This window comes from Pelodiscus sinensis, chromosome 2 (assembly GCF_049634645.1).
Source record: "Pelodiscus sinensis isolate JC-2024 chromosome 2, ASM4963464v1, whole genome shotgun sequence".
NCBI classification, from domain to species: Eukaryota; Metazoa; Chordata; order Testudines; family Trionychidae; genus Pelodiscus; species Pelodiscus sinensis.
Window position 1 is genome coordinate 33,915,642 of NC_134712.1, and position 21,899 is coordinate 33,937,540.

Here is a 21,899-nt window from a genome sequence, read left to right on the forward strand (position 1 = left end):
TATTTTAGGCTTGTTCACCACAGTAAACAAGCTAATTTTCATGACAACCAGAATTCTGAAACAGGCACCTCTAAACCTATCAAGTTGAAATATAGTACCATATATTCACATTACCAACACTTGGCAGTTAAAGAGCCATTTCTTTGTTCTGTATTAGCAAGGTCTAAGATCACTTACGCATTCTTTCTTTCCAAGTTCTGAAGATTGCCTTTCAGATTGTTATATGCTGATGCTCTTGATTTTAAGTCATTGTCAATCTGGGTTACTCCCTTTAAAAAACAAGATTCAAAAACCAAATTGTTCACTTTAAGTCTCATAAAAGTATAAATTTAGCAAATAAGTTTTTTTTTCCAAACAGTAAAGAAAAATCTACAAACTTAGATTTCATTATTTATAGCAGGCATTTAACAACATTGGAAAAACAAAGCACTAAACAAGTTGTATTGATACACAATTCTAAAACTAGGAATTTATTGCAAATATTTAAGGCAATCCAGTGAGTAATGTAGGCTGGAACTTACCATTTATGAACCACAAGTGGACATGCTGCTTTTGTTTTCAGAAGTGTCCTGTAGCGATGCATATTTAACTCATCCCCCCCTTACCAAATAATATTTATCTGTATTTTTTTCACACCAACTATTTTTACAAGATATTTGATTTATTCAAGAAACTTTTAGAGACCCTACTATTGAAACTGCTCGTCCATTTTGTTTGGTGATTCTATAGCACATTATATGGCCAAGAACACTATATAATAGTTGCAGGAACAGTTTACCACACACGCTTGTACCATATCTCCCTCTCATCCATTTAAGAGGAACTGACCAACTGACAATAGTGAACAGGCTATTTTCTAACACATGATCTTCACTTGTGTAATCAAAAAATATGAGCTGTGATCCTATTTAATCCCCTTCCCAATAAATGTTCATATAACCTTATGTCCACTGATGGGAGTTCAGACATGTTGACCTGTATTAATATTAGATCCTCCAAGTTTAGCTTCCAGATGGTAAAAGGAGTACAGTTTTTGAAACTTCCAAGTAGATTCTCTCTTCACTATTACATACCAAGCTATCTACTTACTATACTTTTAACTTCCTCCTGCTTGGCTTTGATTTCTAATCGTATTATTATTTCTTCTACCAAGCCACTCCTTGGCCAAAGGATGTGAGGCCTTGAATTTAGTATGATTCAAAAAGGGAATGGACATTTACATAGATTTCCACAATAGTTAACAGTATTTTAGGAAGCAATATAAAACTTCATGCAGTAGGCGGAAGTCATATAATCTACTCCCATTCATATCTCTACTTGATACAAATTGGCTTAAAGCCTGAAATGTAGTTTCTTATACTTCAGAGAAAGGCATATGGCACTGGCCAGTATCAGAAACAAGAAAACTGGAGTAGATGCACCATGGGTCTAAATCCAGTAGGAAAATTCCTGCTCCAATTCTCAGATTTATACTACACCATTCTGTTGAAAATGAAGCAGTTCCCTGATTGTACACTTTGAAGGGAAGATGTAACAAAGTTTGCATCAAAATGTCATTTGCCAATTTCCTTTAGGAAGTTTCAGTCTTGTTTTATATCTTGGCATAACATCAAGCTACCTCGCTTCAAGTCTGTAGCGGTTTGTTATAACTAAAATTAGGGGAATCTGTTTCAGCATGTTTCATGAGAGTTTTTTCATTTAGTAAAGACTGCCATAGGATATTTTGGCTTGTGCTGAAGCTGCACTGGTCCGTGTCCAATATTGTTATTACTGGTCAAAAATCAAAGCTTTTCAAAATTAAAAATCATAGAGCCGGATTTATTTCATTACCTACAGATAATTGGGTATGTCTTACCTCCTTTCTTTCCTCCAAGATTATTTTGTCCTCTTATTCACTCATTGCTCTGGGTCTGATTATACCAAATTGCATTAGTCTAGGACTGGGTGGGTAATAATTTTTAATGGTAAGTGATCAAGGGCCATACTTCTGTGGAGGAGGCGCAGGATCTGGGATGGTGGGTGGGGTGTAAAAGGAAGTCTGGCTGAACAAGGGGGTTATGATTTGGGGCCAGGGAATGGGGTACGGGTCAGGGAGGGGGTATGAATGCAGGAAAGGATTCTGGTCAGGGGGTAGAGCGTAGGCGTGAATGCAGGGTCTGGGAGGAAGTTGTGACCTGGAGGAAGTGGGGAGAGGGGATACAGTGGGTTTGGGTGGTGGCCTGGGTCGGGGAAAAAGAGTGGAAGAGGCAGGCTCTGGCTGGGAGGTACTTACCTAGGCGACTCCCAGGCAACAGCTCTACAAGAACCCTACCTGTGTGCTGGGTGGGCTGCTCCACATTGCTCTGCTCCAGCACAGGAAGGCAGGAGGGTGGAAACGAGGAGGTTTCATTCACTGCCCCTGCCTTTAGCAAAATTTCTCATCTCCTTTGGGGAATTTTGTTGGGGGGAAAGCTTTCTGCTCCCTGCCCAGTTTGCAGAGCAATTAGCAGCCTGCTGTTTAAAGCACATGCAGCTGCTCTATGGTAAGGGTGCTGGCAAGGTGGCCATGGGCCAGATCAGATTTGCAAGCCATCTCTAGCCCACCCCTAGTCTAGGTGCTAATTTCAAATAGAGGGCATCTTTGGCATTACAGACAGATTCTCTTTCCATCTCAGGGCCATCTTGCTATAAGATTCTATTAAGCTTTATGTCTAACCACACCTCTAGTCTCTTAATATTGCCTACTTCCTCCCTGGTGTACTCTGCCTTCCAGGTTTACAGTGTCATTGTGGACCTTTAATGAACTTTTGAGCTTAGACACAGCGATGGTAAAATAGATATTCCTTTATCAAATGGAATTTAGGAAGAGAGTTTATATTTGGATTTCACTGACATTCAATACAGAGTGTTGCCACATAGAATCATAGAACACCAGGACTGGAAGGGACCTCGAGAGATCGAGTGTAGTCCCCTGCCCTCATGGCAGGACCAAATACTGTCTAGACCATCCCTGATAGACATTTATCTAACCTACTCTTAAATATCTCCAGAGATGGAGATTCCACAACCTCCCTGGGCAATTTATTCCAGTGTTTGACTACCCTGACAGCTAGGAACTTTTTCCTAATGTCCAACCTAAACCTCCCTTGCTGCAGTTTAAGCCCATTGCTTCTTGTTCTATCCCCAGAGGCCAAGATGAACAAGTTTTCTCCCATGACAACAGCCATTTCCACTATTCAATCATTTTAGCTAAACTGAGGAGGGGAGAGAGCATATGACCATGTGCCAACTGAAACTATATGGTCAGTCTCTTCAATATTTAAAGCAACCCCATATACCACCCTTTTCAAGTCCTGAAATACTCCACCTCAGCCCATTCAAGTTATAGCAATATGAGTTTACATAAGGATGTAAAAGGTTAACCAATTAGTCCATAAGCATTAAACTTACTGTTACGTTAATCGACGTTTATGGTTAACTCCCAGACCTGGTGAGGCCTGAACCGCGTCAGTGAACTGTTAAACAATGTAATTTTAATTGTTTAACCACTTAACTTTTTAAACAATATTCACATTGCTAATTTGCTCAATATTAGAATCAAATTAAGGGCTGTTAGAACTCAGGGTTCTGATGTTAAACTTGAAAAGGCATGAAATGGTTTCCATTAAATACAAGGTTTACATTTTTATTCCATGGTTTTCAGTATCTCCACTATTAAAATTATCCAATGCCACGGCTGACGACATGGTGATAACTGTATAAATATATTGTGAGAGAGATTGTTATTTAACAACTATGTTAGCCAAAAATGTATTTGTATTTATAGAGTTAAGGACTACAAAACGCTATGAATTCCATCAAGTCAATGATGTCTGAGCACTGGACTTTATGTTTATATTAACATATCCAGGCTTCTACCTCCACTCCTCATCTACCCTGAAATAACAGAAGTGAAACACATAGCAAAATTAATTATTCTACTTCCATGAAACATCCTTATTTCCATTCCTCTCCCCCCATTAAAAAACAGAGCTATGTCTCCATTGTACTCACGGATACAAACTTTGTTGATTTTTTACCATGATTGCTTCCACGGTTAGGGTTTTTGTTTGTTTGCTTGCTAGCAACAGATACCCTGAACCCATTCCCAGCTACCAAGATTATGTCTCAGGGACTAAACTCAAAATCACTTCCTCAATGCGCCAGAGAACACGGGAGCTTATAGGCCAGCTTCAGTAGCTTATCTCACTGGTTCCCAAGGCCTCAGCTACTATGTTCTTCAGGTTACCTACTTTGCCAGCCTACACTTCACTAACTTTTGCTCCCTGGTTGCGGGGCTCAACTTGAGGTGTCTCAAATCCCTGCTCCATGATTCCATGGAATAGTTCAAGGAATGTGCACTGTGATCAAAACAACTTCCCCTTGTGAGAAAAGCTTCATAGTCATATGGTAAATGAGAACCAGAAGTTATGTTTAATGCACAAGATTTTTATATCCCTTCCAAAATATCTCAGGCTTCAGGGTTTAAGGTAATCTTTCACTATTAGGAATCAGCATGACACTTTCATGTGGAGCAGATTACACCACATCTGCCTACAGTGAGGTTTCACACATTTGGGGCTGGCCATTCTCAGACAGGACACTGGCTGACTACATGATCCACATTCTAATGGTGGGCAATTCCCATGCAGTAAGAGGCAAATGTAGGCAAGTCCTGAAAGGAAAAGGTGACAAACAAGTTGTCTGGCCTTGGCTGCAGCAAAACGGTACAATTTCATGCCATCTAGAAAATTCCCAGGTATGCAGCTGCAGAATTGCAAAGTCCATAGAGCCTGGATTGAGATCAGTGTGGCTGGTCAGCCCTCAGAACGATCATTTCATGCTCTCTACAGACTTAAAAAAACCACTATCAGTTCATCTGCGGTTTTCCTCAACTCATAAAATGGATGAAAAATATTGGCTCCCCCCCCCCCCCCCCCACCCCCACCACACACACACACACACACACACACACACACACACACACAAAATCAAAAGCGAGTTTGTGGTGCACAGTTTTGTGGAAAGTGGGCAAGAACTTTAGCAACTTCCAAGACAGTGGGGAAGTGGGAGAGAAATCAGAGTACACTACCCTGCCTACATCTGAGCTATGCAAAACACAATTAAATTAAACTTATGTTTGTGTAGTTCTCTACACAATTTCCTTTCCCCCGCTGCTGGAGAATTAAATTTCGATTACTATTTTTATAGCTAATTTCCATAGCAGGACCAACAACGAGAGAAGATTTAATAGCAAGAACTCCATACTCTTATTTATTAAACAAAACCAGATTTCAGAAACAGTTCATTTCCTCAAGTATCAGCTCAACAAGACTTTCACAAATCTACCAGAAAAATTATTGTAAAGCTTTTTTCCAGGGTTTAAATGGATCAACATTTTATATCAGATTGCCAGAAACAAGTTGTCTTAACTTCTGCTGCTTTCTTCAAGAATCCTCCCAAGGTCCATTCCAGTTCTAATATTGTATGATTTTATTAATCCAAAAAACTCATAACTTTATATACTTTCACATTTTAACTAGAGCGGTCAAGCAATTAAAAAGAAATTGGTCTTAGCTAAGTGAGAGGTTAAAAAATTAATCACGATTAATCACACTGTTAAATGATAGAATAATACCTCTTAAATACTTTTGGATGTTTTCTACATTTCCAAAAATATTGATTTCAATTACAAAGTATACTGTACTCACTTTTTATTTTTGTTTGCAAATATTTGTGCTGCTAAAGCGAAACAGTATGAGGTGAATTGAAATATACAAGTACTAATAATCATAGAATCATAGGACTGGAAGGGACCTCGAGAGGTCATCGAGTCCAGCCCCCCGCCCTCAACGCAGGACCAAGCTCCGTCTACACCATACCTGACAGATGTCTGTCTAACCTGTTCTTAAATATCTCCAGAGAGGAAGATTCCACCACCTCCCTTGGCAATTTATTCCAATATTTGACCACCCTGACAGGAATTTTTTCCTAATGTCCAATCTAAACCTCCCTTGCTGCACTTTAAGCCCATTACTCCTTGTCCTGTCCTCAGAAACCAAGAGGAACAAATGTTCTCCTTCCTCCTTGTGACACCCTTTTAGATATTTGAAAACCACTATCATGTCCCCCCTTAATTTTCTTTTTTTCAAACTAAACAAGCCCAGTTCATGAAGCCTGGCTTCATAGGTCATGTTCTCTAGACCTTTAATCATTCTTGTCGCTTGTCTCTGTACCCTTTCCAATTTCTCCACATCTTTCTTGAAATGTGGCGCCCAGAACTGGACACAATACTCCAGCTGAGGCCTAACTAGTGCAGAGTAGAGCGGCAGAATGACTTCACGAGTTTTGCTTACAACACACCTGTTAATACAACCTAGAATCATATTTGCTTTTTTTGCAACAGCATCACACTGTTGACTCATATTCAACTTGTGGTCCACTATGACCCCTAGATCCCTTTCCGCCATGCTCCTTCCTAGACAGTCACTTCCCATCTTGTATGTATGGAACTGATTGTTCCTTCCTAAGTGGAGCACTTTGCATTTCTCTTTATTAAACCTCATCCTGTTTACCTCTGACCATTTCTCTAACTTGCTAAGGTCATTTTGAATTATGTCCCTATCCTCCAAAGAAGTTGCAACCCCACCCAGTTTGGTATCATCTGCAAACTTAATAAGTGTACTCTCTATCCCAATATCTACATCATTGATGAAGATATTGAACAGTACGGGTCCCAAAACAGACCCTTGCGGAACTCCACTTGTTATCCCTTTCCATCAGGATTTAGCACCGTTAACAACTCTCTGACTACGATTATCCAGCCAATTATGCACCCACCTTATCGTGGCCCTATCTAAGTTATATTTGCCTAGTTTATCAATAAGAATATCATGCGAGACCGTATCAAATGCCTTACTAAAGTCTAGGTATGTGACATCCACCGCTTCTCCCTTATCCACAAGGCTCGTTATCCTATCAAAGAAAGCTATCAGATTAGTTTGGCATGACTTGTTCTTCACAAACCCATGCTGGCTATTCCCTATCACTTTATTACCTTCCAAGTGTTTGCATATGATTTCTTTAATTACCTGCTCCATTATCTTCCCTGGGACAGATGTTAAACTGACCCGTCTGTAGATTCCTGGGTTGTTCTTATTCCCCTTTTTATAGATGGGCACAATATTTGCCCTTTTCCAGTCTTCTGGAATCTCCCCTGTCTTCCATGATTTTTCAAAGATCATAGCTAAAGGCTCAGATACCTCCTCTATCAGCTCCTTGAGTATCCTGGGATGCATTTCATCAGGACCTGGTGACTTGCTGACATCTAACTTTCCTAAGTGATTTCTAACTTGTTCTTTGTGTATCCTATCTTCTAAACTTACCCTCTCTCCACTTGTATTCACTACGTTAGGCACACCTCAGACTTCTCAGTGAAGACCGAAACAAAAAAGTCATTGAGCATCTCCGCCATTTCTAAGTTTCCTGTTACTACTTCTCCCTCCTCACTGAGCAGTGGGCCTACCCTGTCCTTGGTCTTCCTCTTGCTTCTAATGTATTTATAAAAGGTCTTCTTGTTTCCCTTTATGCCTGTAGCTAGTTTGATCTCATTTTGTGCCTTTGCCTTTCTAATCTTGCCCCTGCATTCCCGTGTTGCTTGCCTATATTCATCCTTTGTTATTTGTCCTAGTTTCCATTTTTTATATGACTCCTTTTTTATTTTGAGATCATGCAAGATCTCCTTGTTAAGCCAAGCTAGTCTTTTGCCATATTTTCTATCTTTCCTACACAGCGGAATTGTTTTCTTTTGGGCCCTTAACAACGTCCCTTTGAAATACTTCCAACTCTCCTCAGTTGTTTTTCCCTTCAGTCTTGCTTCCCATGGGACCTTACCTACAAGTTCTCTGAGCTTATCAAAATCTGCCTTCCTGAAATCCATTACCTCAATTGTGCTGGTCTCCCTTCTACCTTTCCTTAAGATCATGAACTCTATTATTTCATGATCACTGTCCCCCATACGGTCTTCCACTTTCAAGTTCTCAACTAGTTCCTCCCTATTTGTTAAAATCAAATCCAGAACAGCTTCTCCTCTGGTAGCTTTTTCAACCTTCTGAAACAGAAAGTTGTCTCCAATGCAGTCCAGAAACTTATTGGATAGCCTGTGCCCCGCTGTGTTAGTTTCCCAACATATGTCTGGATAGTTGAAGTCCCCCATCACCACCAAATCTTTCATGAAATCTCGGTCATGGAAGTTGAACTTACAAACGTAGAATTAACAACAAAAAACTGCACTCAAAAATAAAATATAAAACTTTAGATCCCACAAGTCTACCCAGTCCTACTTTTTGTTCAACCAATTGCTCCAACAAGCTTTTTTAATTTTCAGGATATAATGCTGTCTGTTTTGTGTTTACAAAGTCAAAGTCAGAAGAGGTGTTCACTCTCTTATAGTCAGCATCACAAGATATTTACATGCCAGATGTGCTAAAGATTCATATGCCCATTCATGACTTAACCACCATTCCAGAAGACGTGTCCATGCTGATGATGGGTTCTGCCTGGTAACAATCCAAGGCAGTGCAGGCAGATGCATATTCACTTGGATCATCTGAGTCAGATGCCCCCCGGCATAAGGCTGATTTTCTTTGTTGATGGTTCAGGTTCTGTGGTTTCCACATCAGAGTGTTGCTCTTTTAAGACTTCTGAAAGCATGTTCCATTTCTCATTTCTCTCAAATGTTGGAAGGCATTTTAGATTCTTAAATCTTGGATCAAGTGCTCTAGCTAGCTTTACAAATTTCACATTAATACCTTCTTCCATTTTGTCAACTCTGCAGTGAAAGCATTCTAAAAATGAACAACATATGCTGGGTCATCATCCAAGGCTGATATAACATGAAATATATGGCAGGATGCAGGTAAAAGAGCAGGAGAACTCCTGCCAAAGAGTTCAATCACAAACGAACAATTATTTTGTTAAATGAACATCAACAGCATGAAAGCATTTCCTCTGGAATGGTAGCCAATGCATACAAGTGCTTTGGATATCTGGCATGTAAATACATTCCAATGCTAGCTACAAAAAGTACCATGTGAACGCATTCTCACTTTCAGGTGACACTGTAAACAAGAAATAGGCAGCATTATCTCCTGAAAATGTAAACACACATTTTTCTGAGTGACTGGCTGAACAAGAAGTAGAACCAAGTGGACTTGTAGGCTCTAAAGTTTAACATTATTTTGTTTTTAAGTGAAGTTAAGTAACCAAAAAAAAAAAAATCTACATTTCTAAGGCACAATTTCATGATAGAGATTGCATTACAATACTTATATGACTTGAATTGAAAAATTCTATTTCTTTTGTTTTAAGATTTTTATAGTGCAAATATTTGCAATAAAAATAATATAAAGTGAGCAATGTATACTTCATATTCTGTGTTGTAATGGAAATAACCATATCTGAAAATCCAGAAGAACATCCACAAAATTTAATAAATGTCAATTGATATTCTATTATTCAACAGTGCAATTAAAACTGACATTATTTTTTAAAATGATAGTTAATTTGAGCTAATTATGAGTTAACTGTGATTAATCCATGGTCCTAATTTTAAACACGAACACATTGCATATAAAATATTAACGTCATGCAGTTTTTAATCAAAGCCAGAAGCTAGCCTTCATACTTCCAGTAAGACTAAATACTGTAGACACAAAATTTATGGAAGTTTAATTACCAAGCCTAGAAACATACAAGATTATTGATAAAGAGGTTTTTTTAAGTTCTTTATCTAATTTAGGAAATGACAGTTACTACATTCTGAACTGCACATCAAACTAAGTGTCAGTTACATTCTGGATCAGCTACATACTCGTATAAGATAAATTTAGCAAGAAATTCAAATCAGAGGTTCTTACAATGCAATCTGTTAACTAAGGAATGCACCATAATTAGGGCCCTACCAAATTCACAACCATGAAAATTACAGACTGTGAAATCTGGTTGTGTGTACCCTTTTACCCTGTGGTATACAGGTTTCATGGTGGGAGATGAGTCTCTCTTAAATTGAGGGTCCTGATCCTAAGGATGTTAAAATATCATTATCTGGCTAATCATCTAGTAGATGCAATTTGTATCAACTACAATTAGTCAATAAGTGCTGCTGTACAGAGCTGCAGCAGGGGTAGCTCCAGGAGCTGACTCCAGCTGGTGATGAGCAGTCCTGGCTCGTGCAGGATCCAGAGCCACCTGTGCTGCAGCTCTGCATTTTAAGTGATCAGTGCTAGTTGAGACTGTTCGGTCCTGGCTCGTGCTAAGTCCAGCAGCCCCTGTTTATAGTGGACAGCCCTGACTGCTGCAAACAGGGCTGCTTTGCAGCAGCGTCCCCTATTTCCCCCCTGCTGCCTCAGAGGCATGCAGCACCCTGGAGATGGTGCTGGAGGGAACTGGCTTTTAAATCCCTTGCTTGAGTCCCCGCTCACCCCATGGACCCTGTGGCACTTCTGCTTTTGAAATGTAGAAGAGCCCCAGAGGGCTCTTGTACCTTTAAAAAGCAAAAGAGCCTACAGTGGGAACAGCGCGAGCGGGAACTCAAGCAGTGCCCACTTGCGCCGTTTTTTTGCTGTGCCTCTGCCTCCCCTGCCCCCCATGGAGATGGTGCTGGAGGGAATCAGTTCCTGCTCCCTACTCCCTTGCTGCCTCTCTCTAATAGAGGCAGCAAGGTGGGGGTGCGATTAGTCAAGTCACTACTCAACTAGTCGCTAACATCCCTACCTAATCCAAAAGGGAGCTGCAGGTGGGTTGCAAGGAGTATGGGCTGTGCTAGTGCCACCCTTATTTCTGCACTGCCTTCAGAGCTGGGTGGCAGGTACTGACTGAGGATCCAGCTCTACAGACAATAGCACAGAACTCTCTCCTGTTGCACAGCTCTGAAGGGACAGCCACCAGCAACAGCAGCACCACAAAAGAGTAGCAGTACCACAACCCCTCTCCAGTAACTCTGCCACAAATCCAATACTGTGCATTTTCAATAGATGAAATCATGACATTTACTCTTTTAAAAATCCTATTATTGTAAAATTGATCAAAATGGACGAGAGCTCTAACCATATTTACAGAGCACGTGTCAGCCTTCTGGCACTGATTCTTCCTTTTACCCACAACCTACTTCATCATTCTTTTACGGGTTTTCAGAGACAATTCTCCTTTGTGCCCTGTGCAGATGCTTCTGTTTTCTGGATTTTCTTTTGGGCAAATACCATCATTAGCTAGTTCGGACACCACACAAAGGGAACAGAAGCAAACAGAAAAATACGCTGGTGCTATTAATGCAGTGAAAGTATATACTGAAGTTTCCTGTTGTTTTAATACAAAAAGCAATAACTTAAGGGGTCATATTTGCTCTGGCCTGTGTATTCTCACTGAAATCCAGGAGATTGCACAGGGTGAGAACAAATTTTGCAGTGGGGGGGGGGAGCACAAATATCAAATGTGAGACATAACCCATCTGTCCAACACATAGCATAGACATACGTTTTATTTGTATATGGTCTCATTGTATTTTTTGCTGTGGCCAATAATACAGTTGTCACAGAACAGGTAATAGATGAAGGGGAGTGACCCTTGAGGAAAAACCTCTAATTTCATAAGAAGCATGGAGTGGAAAAAATTGAGAATCATTGCCAAACCACATTCTTGCAGCAAGCATAACAGCAATACAATATATATGTAGTTTGAATTAGATGTGATCTTACCTTTGCAATTATTTCTGAAATATTCTTCAGAGACTGTTTGATTGGATACTTGGCCATATCCCACTGGAACCTTGTTATATAAGTAACCAAGTCAACTGAAAGTGTGAAGGAATGAAATGTGTTAAGTTTGATAATAAAGATAATAGACTTTGATACTTTGTTTTCCACAGTATTATTTCTGATAAGAACATAACAACAGCCATACTGGATCAGACCAGAGGCCCATCTAACCTAGCATTCTGTCTTCCAAAAGTGGACAATGCCAGATGCCCTAGAAGGAGTGACTAGAACAAGGAATCATCAAGTAAACCCCTCTCCTGTCACCCATTCCCAGCCTCTGACAGAGGCTAAGGACACTATTCCTATCCATCCTGGCTAATAGCCATTGATGGACCTAATCTCCATGAATTTATCTAGTTCTTTTTTGAACTCTGTTAAAGTTCTGGTCTCTACCACATCCTCTGGAAAGAAGTTCCACAGGTTAACTGTGCTCTGCATGAAGAAAAACTTCCTTTTGTTTGTTTTAAACCTGCTACCTATTCATTTCACTTGGTGACTCCTAGTTCTTATGTACATAACTTTTCCTTATTCGCTTTTTTCCATACCAGTCCTGATTTTACAGAACTCTATCATATCTCCCTTAGTCTCCTCTTTTCTAAGTTGAAAAGTCTCAGTCTTCTTTAATCTCTCTTCATACGGCACCCATTCCAAACTTCTAATCATTTTTGTTGCCCTTTTCTGAACTTTTTCCAATACCAATATATCTTTTTGAGATGAGGCAACCACATCTGGACGCAGTATTCAAAATGTGGGTGTGCCATGGATTTATATAGAGGCAAGAAAAAAATTCTCTATCCCTTTTTAAATGATTCTTAACATTCAGTTTGCTTTGACTGCTGCTGCACATTGGAGTGGATGTTTTCAGAGAACTAGCCACAATGACTAAGATCTCTCTCGAGTGGTTATAATCAAATTAATCCCTATAATTTTGTATGTAGGGTTGGGATTTTTTACTTTGCATTTATTGACATTAAAATTAATTTGCCATTTTGTTGCCCAGTCACCTACTTTTGTGAGATCCATGGAAAGTACTGAGAAAGACTGCAGACTTTCAAATATATTGGCCCCGTTACATATATTAATGGCAGGGGTGGGGAACCTAAGGCCCAGGGGCTGGATGGGACCCATAGCTTGCCTTAGATTTGGCCCCCGAGGCTCAGGGCTTCTCCCTCCCCTCCCAGCACTGGAGATCTCTATGCTGGCATTCCAGCCCTCCTCCCCCACCGCAGGGCTGGAGCACACAAAATCTATTAGCCTGGACCCCCCCCCCCCCCCCCAAGGCTCTGGTGTGCGAGGGGAATGTCAGGAGTGTCTTTCTCCTTCTCAATTGGGGGCCACGTCAATGAGGGTTGGGGGAGGAAGTTTGCACTTCTCACTTGTGTGTGGCCCCCAACTGATTTTTCTATGGGTCAGCAGTCTCTGACCGAAAAAAGGTTGCCCATCCCTTCCTTACAGTATTAGAACATCTGAATCTAAAAAGCTATAAGTGCATTGATTGGGATTCTTGCCTTCAGATATTGACTTCTGTAGCCCATTAAAATTTAAGAAATACTAACCTGGAGAAAGCAACAATGATTTCTCTTTAAGAAACAGCAAAGTGATGAAGACAAAAATAGTATGTCTGCCTACCACCGATGGCAGCGGTGGTCAAACTGCAGCTCATAAGCCGCTTGTGGCTTTTTTACAGTTAAAGTTTCGCTCACATAGCCCCTTCACACCTCTCCTCCATTCTCAACCTGCCAGAGTGGGGCAGAGGGAGGGTGAGGCTTTTGCACTCCAGCAGGATGCTGGAGCTAGGGGTTTCTGCCCTGTAGAGGGAGGTCTCAGAGCTTCAGCCCACAGAGAGGCCTGGTGGGACTTGAGGCTTCAGCTAGAATGAAGTTGAAGTCCTGAGCCCTCGCAGGTACACCCAGCACTCAAACTTCTGCAGATTACTCTATGTGGCTCAGAGGGTCAGGATGTTTGCCCACGCCATGACCTACAGCATTCAAGTCTTGATTTGCCCAAAGCTGTTTTTTGAATGTCAACGTTAATTTGGTGCTCTGACAGACTAGCAGCTTCATGCACAAGTGCAGGGAGTAGTTTATATACAGATATGCAAGTATCAGATTATTATTATTATTTTTTTGCTGGGCACTACTTCAGCAGTCATTTTAACTCAATTTTGTATCTACCTTTCATAAAAATTCCAAACCATAGTAAATATTTGTCAGATATATTACTTGGCAATAGAATGCTTACATGAGGGATCAGCTCTGTGTACCACTATGGCCAGTCTTGTTTCTAGGAGATAGCTAGCCTGATAAAGTGTCACTTGACAACTTGAGGGTAGGCAGAGATTCTCAACTAGCTTACGTGAAGATCTTAGTAGTTATGATTTGTACATCCTGCTACACGAACACAAATTACTGATATAATATTCCATCCCAAACAAAATCTTTAAAAATGTATTAACAGCAAGAAAATAATTGGACTTTAAACTGGTAGAAGTATAAAACCACAATACGCAAAGGGAAACCAAGACTTTTGAAGTGAGCATTTAATGTAGATCTGTATCTAGGTTTTATCCCCTCCAAAATAAGTGACTTATTCAAGAGACAGATGAAAGCATTTTCATGTTTAAACTAAGTTCTCAGTCTGCTTCTTTACATGACTTGCTAAGTCTGAAGGAAAAAAAGCACCAAATCCTGAAACACTGGGAAGAACAAAGTTAATACTTTACCTCCATTAGCCAATAAATTTTCCTGAACTTTATCTTTACTGTCTTCCAGAACATCAGACATGTATTGGGCAACCTTCTTGACCACTCTGGAGAACCAAGATAGAGCAACAAAACAGAACTGCTTTGAGAATAAAGAAAGCAAGGTCATTTTGAAAGAATCTGTTACGTTAGCTCCACTAAGTCAAAGACAATTTGTTTTCCAGACAATTACATCAAATTTAAATTTTTAAATTGCATTCCTGGAAGCCTCACCTTAGCTAATTGCAAATGCAAAAATCCTCTATCTTTTTAGTTTATAGGCTTTCCTAGGTGCTTGTCACTATAGTGTGACTACCTTACAGAGACCCTGGGGTATTAGGTGGGTGTATATAACCGTGTACATCTGAGGCTATGTCTAGACTACAGGGTTTTTTTTGGAAAAAAAGTGGCGTTTTTTGAGACAGCAGTAAACCTCATTATACTAGGAAGAACACCTTTTTTTGAAAGAGCTCTTTCGAAAAAAGGTGTTCTTGAACTCAAACAGGGCTTTTTTGAAAGAGAGCACCCAGATTGCCTGGGTGCTTTCTTTTGAAAAAGCAGATTGCTTTTCCGAAAAAAAGTGGTGGCTATCTAGACAATCTCTTTCGAAAGAAGCTTTTTCGAAAGATTATTTAAAAAAAGCTTCTTTCGAAAGAAGCAGTCTGTGGTTACACAGTTACCCAATTACCCACTTTTTAACATCCTTAATGTAAATAGAGTTTGGGAAGTGCAGTCAGCCCTGGGCATAGAGACAGGAAATGGTGGCATCTGGAAGATAGGTCATAAGAATCTTTGAAATAGGGAGTGATAATAGAGTGGCATTCAGAGATTGTGGAGTAGATTCCTATTCTGCTTTCTCTCCCCATCCTGCAGCTTTTCCTCACGAGGAAAAATGCTGCTACGTTACAGAAATTCTAACAGTGTCAGAATGCCCTACTTAGCAGATGGAAGACACGTAGCCATAGTTACAGTTTTAATTGGCTAGTGTACAGAATCATTTCCTTGTTGAAATCAATAGTAAGAAAAGCAACATGGCTTATCAGCAATAACTGAGCCACAAAAATAAGATTTATTTTTCAGCCAAACGTTTTAAGTTTAGCGCAAGCAAGGAAAAATTATTCTTTCAGAAAAGTACTTAGTACTTCTCTGTAGCTCTGCAAGCACTTTCACAAAATAATTACGTCTATTGTACAGATAGGAAAATATAGCATACAGCAATTATGCACCTTGCCAAAGATCACATAATTCAATTTCAGACCTAAAAAAGAACCCAGGATCCTATCCTCATCATTATCTATCTACTCTTCAGAAGTTTTACGTTTATGTATTTGCTCCTCCGCTATTATTTCATCTAACCCCAATAAACCTCTGTAATGTCTACACTGCATCTTCCACTCTTATAAGGTGGTAGGTACTATGCCAGTGGTAAACTAGAAACAGCAGAAGAGAATCTAAATCGTACATGTTTTTACATATATTCTTCCTTCTACATTCCCTTTCCAATGTCTTCCTGTACTGGACTCTGGGTGATAATTCTAGGTAGTCTCTTAACAGCTTATTGGTTATTTCAGAAAACCCAGCTTCTCATCCAGTCAGACACACCAGTGCAATTTCAAAAAAATAATTACACAAGGAACTTCTCAACGCCAGAATACGATAGCATTTAATGGAAAGGGATCCTCTAATCTCTTCCTCTTCTTCCTAGGGTTGCCAGATGGTTTCTAAAAAATACTGAAAAAAAAAAAAAAGGACCCCAAGACTTGTTAAGCAAAAAAAACCCAAACAAACCCCACAAACACAAACATGGCCCCTTTAAGAAATGCTTTTGAGGCTTTTTGGCCAGGAAAAAGAGAAAATCAGAAAATACCGGACATTTTAGGTGTCCAGTATTTTCTGAATGTTTTTTACCAGACAGGAGGCAAAAATACTGGACTGTCCAGTCCAATACCGGACACCTGGCAACCACCTAAAGAAAGGCCAAATCCCTGCCCTTGAAGACAACGGGTCTTTTTTAGAATTGGTAAACTGCACACCAGACAACTCTGTAGAAGAGTGAAGATAGATTCTTGCTGAGACAATGGTCCCACAAAAAGATTAATTTGTTTGTAATCCTAACTATTACCCAAATTCAGACTCAAAGAATTGTCCATGTAGAGTTTAAGTATTAAAATAAGATTTAAGAGAAGCATGGAGAAACATCACACCCTGCGGTCTTCGCTTTTACACAGAAAAAACAGTTTCTTTGGGGAAACAAAAAGCAGCTGTAAATGCGCTCACATCCTTCCCCAGGGCCTTTGTATTAAAACCCTGAATTTAGGACTGGGCTGCCCAAGCAGCTGCTGCCGACCATGTGGCTTGGGCCCCGGGCAGAGCCACAACAGCAGCTGCCACTTGCCATGCAGCCCACATGGGCCGCAGCTCTGCTGAAACTAGGGCCAGGGCCATGTGGTGACTGCCCTGCTGCTCTTGAGGCGGGGCAGCCACTGCACAGTTCTGCTGAGGAGGTAGGCAAGTTGATGGTGCATGCCAGTGCAGGTGCATGCCTGAGAGAGAACACTGGCCCTCATTCTCCCTTATCTGTCCCCATCCCTCTTCAGTCCCCTCCTGGCCATCCCTAGGACTGACTCCTCCCACCCTGCACATGCTGGGACCTGGCAGCAGCTTCCCTGGGCCCAGACAGGGATCACAGCCAGCTCTGCTGGGAACAGCATGGGGCCAAACCCCCTCACCCCCCGTGTTGGCCCAGAGCACTGCTCCCAAGGGAAGGGAGGGAGGGTGTCTCTTACCTGCCCCTAAGCACTGCCCGCCCTGGGGTAGGGGCTGGGCCAGGCAGGGATTGACTCCCAGGAACCTGCTTGGAGAATCCTCCTCGTGGCCCCGCAGCAGCCTCAGCCCCCTTCCCCTGCCCCTCCATGGCTAAGGGATCCAGTCCAAAGCCTGGCCCCAGAATACCTACAAGCAGAGGTTGCAAGTCCTCCCTGCTGCAGGCGCCGAGTCCAGTGATCGTTTCCTTTGTGCCTGCTGCTGGGTCCTAGTGGTACACCACCACGCTTCAGCTCCTTCCCAGAGCTCCTACCCATTGCTTCGGAGTCCAAGCACGACAACCGTCCCTGTGCTAAGGCAATGTGCTGTGGCCTGGTCTGTGGACTGGTGGTTGGGAACCACTGTGTTAGAGAACCTGGAGCAAATGATGGAATTCCCCCTTCCTGACATGGACAAGCTAGGTCTGACCAACCTCCAGAAGACTCCCCCCTCTGTAGAAAGCTCTTCACCATGAGAGGGACTTGATGGGGAGTCTCGGTGTAAGGTAGGAGTGGCCAATAATTCTGGAAGGAGAGCCACTTCACATATTTCGTAAGTGGCCGGGGGCCGACCCAGAAGAGGCAGGGCCTCAGGCGGAAGGGGTGAGATTGAGAACTACCCTGCCAGGAGCTTTGCTTGGCCTGGGGTCACTGCCCCCTGACTTCTGGCCAATGGAAGGGACCCGGAGCAGAGGGGAGGGTGCTGGGGGCTAGCCTCCTCCCAGAGTTGTCTGGGGTGGAGGCTTAGAATTCACATAACATGGCTCACAGTTCCTGGCCTCGCTGCCTGGCAGCCACTCAGCAAGTACAAGCCCTTTGAATAGAAACAGACAGAAGGGCTCGCGCCTCCGTGGCAGCTCCCAGGCAACGGGCCAGTGGGACTGAGAGCTGCGAGACTTTTCAATTGCTTCTATTAAAAGGGCTTGTGTCTACTGGCTGGCTGCCAGGCAATGTAGCCACCCAGCAAGCGCGAGCCCTTTAAATAGAAGCAGTTGAAAGGGCCTGTGCATCTCCAGCTCCCAGGCAATGTGCTAGGGCAGGGGTCAGCAACCTTTCAGAGGTGGAATGCCGAGATTTGACTTATTTGCCTCCATGTATAGGTCTGAATGCCAGTGATACTTTTTAAAGTCAATAATAGTCCTACTTACAGCAGCTTCATTAATAAATAAATAAACATGCAAATCTTACCTTTTAGTACAGGAGTCGGAAACCTTTCAGAAGTGGCGTACTGAGATTTAACATATTCACAGATGTGTGTGCTGGGAGAAGGAGGGGAGAGGGGAGGCAAGGGCAAGTTGGGTACGGTGACCCTATTTTCTGAACCAGATGCAGCTAGCAAGAACAGTTTAATGTAAATTATGAAACAGATTACAATTTAACTTTTTCATGTTAGTTTATCAAACTGAATTTTAAATAAAGTAAAATATTATGTCCAATACAAAAAGTTTCAATGTTTTTTATTTATGGCAAGGACGGGGAACCTTTTTTGGGTTGGGAGTCACTGCCCCAAAGAAGAAAAAAAATCAGTTGGGGACCCCACAACTGGGAAGCAAAAAAACTCTAAAAACCCTCAATGCTCACTGATGTGGCCCCAACTCAGGCAACTCACTCCTCTGGTGCCCCAGATTCATGGGGTGAGGGGAAGGGATGGGAGGGACTGAGGTTCAGGGCTTCCCATAGACCAGATTTACTTTTCTGGGGTTCCGGAGTTAGTGGATTTTTATGAACTTCCGTAGGCTCTGGGGTAGGGACAAAAATTAGGGGTACAGCGACAGAGACAGGACTGCCAGCAAGTAGGACAGCGATGGGGTGCAGGATCTAGCAGGGAGGTAAGGTGCAGAAGAGGCTGGGAGTAGGGTGTCTGGCCAGGTGGAGGGAGCAGGAGCAAGGGAGGGTGCAGTGTGTAGCCAGGAGAGAGGATGCAGGAGTAACGTGAATGAAGGAGAAGGGGGGGAGGGTATGTCTGGCCAGCAGAAAGGGTGCAGGAGCAAGGGAGGGTGTTGGAGCAAGCTGGGGGTGCCAGGTCTTGCGGGGGGAGGGAAGTGAGGGGATTAGAGTGGAGGGGTAGGGCATGAGAGAGGACCTTACCTGGATTCATGCTCTCCTTGCAGCAACGGCCACAGCCACACTGTCCCAGCTGCCCCAGAAGGAGACCCCGCTGCTGGGACCCCAGTGGTCTGGGCCTGGCTCCAGTGGCCCACCTACCTTTGTTGACACAGTCCAGGGATGCCCCAGAGGCTCCACTGCCACTGTGGTCTGGGGCTAGTTCCGGAGGTTGCTGCTGCCATGGCTACACAGTCCTGGATCCTGTGGCCACGGCAGCAGCACCTCCAGCCTCCGGGGCCAGCCCCAGACTGCATGGCTGTGGCAGCGGCATCTCTAGTCCTGGCTGAGGCACCACTGAGGAGCCTTAGCCCCAGTGCTGCCTCACCTGCTGCAGGGAGGAGGAAGCACTCTCCAGTGGCTGTGCAGGGGAGGAGGAGTGGGGCTGAGCTCCCTCCCCGTGCTGCTGAAAATCGGCTTGCATGCCATAAGTGGCACCCGTGCCGTAGCTTACCAACCCCTGTGCTAGGGGGCAGGACTGGAACTGCCTCGCTGGCCGGATCAAAACCCTAGACTTTTACCCATCCCTGGTGTAAGGGGCGATGCTCAGCAGGAGTAATGTGGGAAGGGTATAGATTCATGGGGGTTGAGTTAACTGGGAGGAAGCAGCTCTTCATACAGTGACCCCTTCTCCACCATTTCCTGGCCCCATCATGCCTCAGCCACAGGGGGAGGGGGTCACTATACAGAAAGCTGATCCCTGTGTCCACCCAACCCCCATGCATCTGGACCCTCCACCCCTGCTGAGAAATTATGAAGTCTTGCTATGCGTGCGTTACTGAAATACGTTGTGAGGTTGGGAACCAGTCCATAACCAGCCTTTCAGGGACAACAATGGAGCAACCAAACACACTGATAGCCCATTAAAGGGAATCCGCACTCCCAGGGACTATCTGGGAACTATATACAATTGAGGGTGTGTCTAGACTAAAGAGTTTTTTCGAAAAAAGTGGCAGTTTTTCGAAAAAACTTCCCCTGCATCTAGACTGCCGCCACGTTCTTTCGAAATTAAATCAAAAGAACGCGGCGCTTTTTTCAACCATGGTAAACCTCATTTTACGAGGAAGAACACCTTTTTTGAAAGTGCTCTTTCGAAAAAACCCATTCTTGTATGTTAACAGGGCTTTTTCGAAAGAGAGCATCCAGACTGCCTGGGTGCTCTCTTTCGAAAAAGCGGCTCGCTTTTTTGAAAGAAGTGGTTGTAGTCTAGACACTCTCTTTTGAAAGAGCCAGAGACTTCTCAAAAATAACATGCCTACAATGGAGACTGCTTGCCCCAGATCATAGCAAAGGATCCTGCCAGCAAGCTAGAAGAAACAATAAAAGAGCGGTACTGACATCATAATTTGGCCTCACTCATTCCTGGTGGACCAAGGCTTTGCGCTGTGGAGGTGGTTCTATGCTGGAGAATTCCAGCCTATGTATTGTTTGCAACAGGCAGTCGTGTTGGCCTGTTTTAGCAAAAACAACAGGGAATCCGGTGGCACTTCAAAGACTAATACATTTTTTAGGGTATTAAAGCATAAGCTTTTGTGAGCTACAATTCACTTCCTCAGATGCTAAAGAGAGAAAAAGGACACAGAGATGGGACTGTGACATCAGTGTTAATGAAATCAGAATGGATGTAGCTCATCTCCAAGAGTGGTGAGAATACTTGAATGGGAAATGACTTATTGTAATACGAGAATCTCTCCAAGTGTTTAATTAGTCTAAATCTACAAACCTATCATAGATGACTATGCCTCGCTCTCACAGACCTTCAGAAGCTAGCCAGTCCTCACTTACAGTCAGTGCCCCCAACCTGAGGCACCACCAACTTCACAACAGACACACTAATCCAGGAACCCATCCTGCAACAAACCCTGTTGCCAACTCTGTCCACACATCTACCCTAATGACACCATCACAGGCTCATTCACGTGTACATCTACTAATGTAACATATGCAATCATGTGCCAACAATACCCCTCTCTGTACATCGGATAAACCGGACTCTTTTATACTGAAGACTAAATTGACACATCACACATTAAGAATGGCTACATCCAAAAGCCAGTGAAGGAGCATTTTAACCTGCCTAAGCTCACAGTTTCAGAGACTTGCAAGTTGCCATTCTCAGAAAGAAAAATTTCAAAAACAGACTGAAGAGAGAAACTGCTGAGCTGGAATTCATATGCACTAGCTTTTGTATTCCAAATAAGAGGTTTTCCCAGCATTTGACGTACAATACACTGTTATAGGTAAAATATGAAACATGTTTATTATTGACTACAGAAAGATAGCTTTTAAGCGATTATAACTCGTAGGAATAAAGGGTAAAGATGGCTACCAAAGAAAACTAAAATAAGTACGCAATGTAAGTTCTATAAATTCAACAAGATTTGAACCAAGCTATGTCTCAGCCTGTATATTGAATATCTGTAA

General features: G+C 42.5%; 1 protein-coding gene across 3 annotated transcripts in view; it reads right to left on the reverse strand.

Annotated features, from left to right (window-relative positions):
* ATP6V1C1 (ATPase H+ transporting V1 subunit C1) overlaps positions 1–21,899 on the reverse strand; it is a 106,155-nt gene that overhangs the window by 15,268 nt on the left and 68,988 nt on the right. For all 3 annotated transcript variants that reach the window (XM_075920259.1, XM_075920258.1, XM_006122399.4), the window contains exons 4-6: positions 14,554–14,639; positions 11,772–11,866; positions 178–269 (exon numbers count right to left, since the gene is read on the reverse strand). In XM_075920259.1, the coding sequence (XP_075776374.1) occupies positions 178–269; positions 11,772–11,866; positions 14,554–14,639 (273 nt within the window). The remainder of the gene's footprint in view (positions 1–177; positions 270–11,771; positions 11,867–14,553; positions 14,640–21,899) is intronic.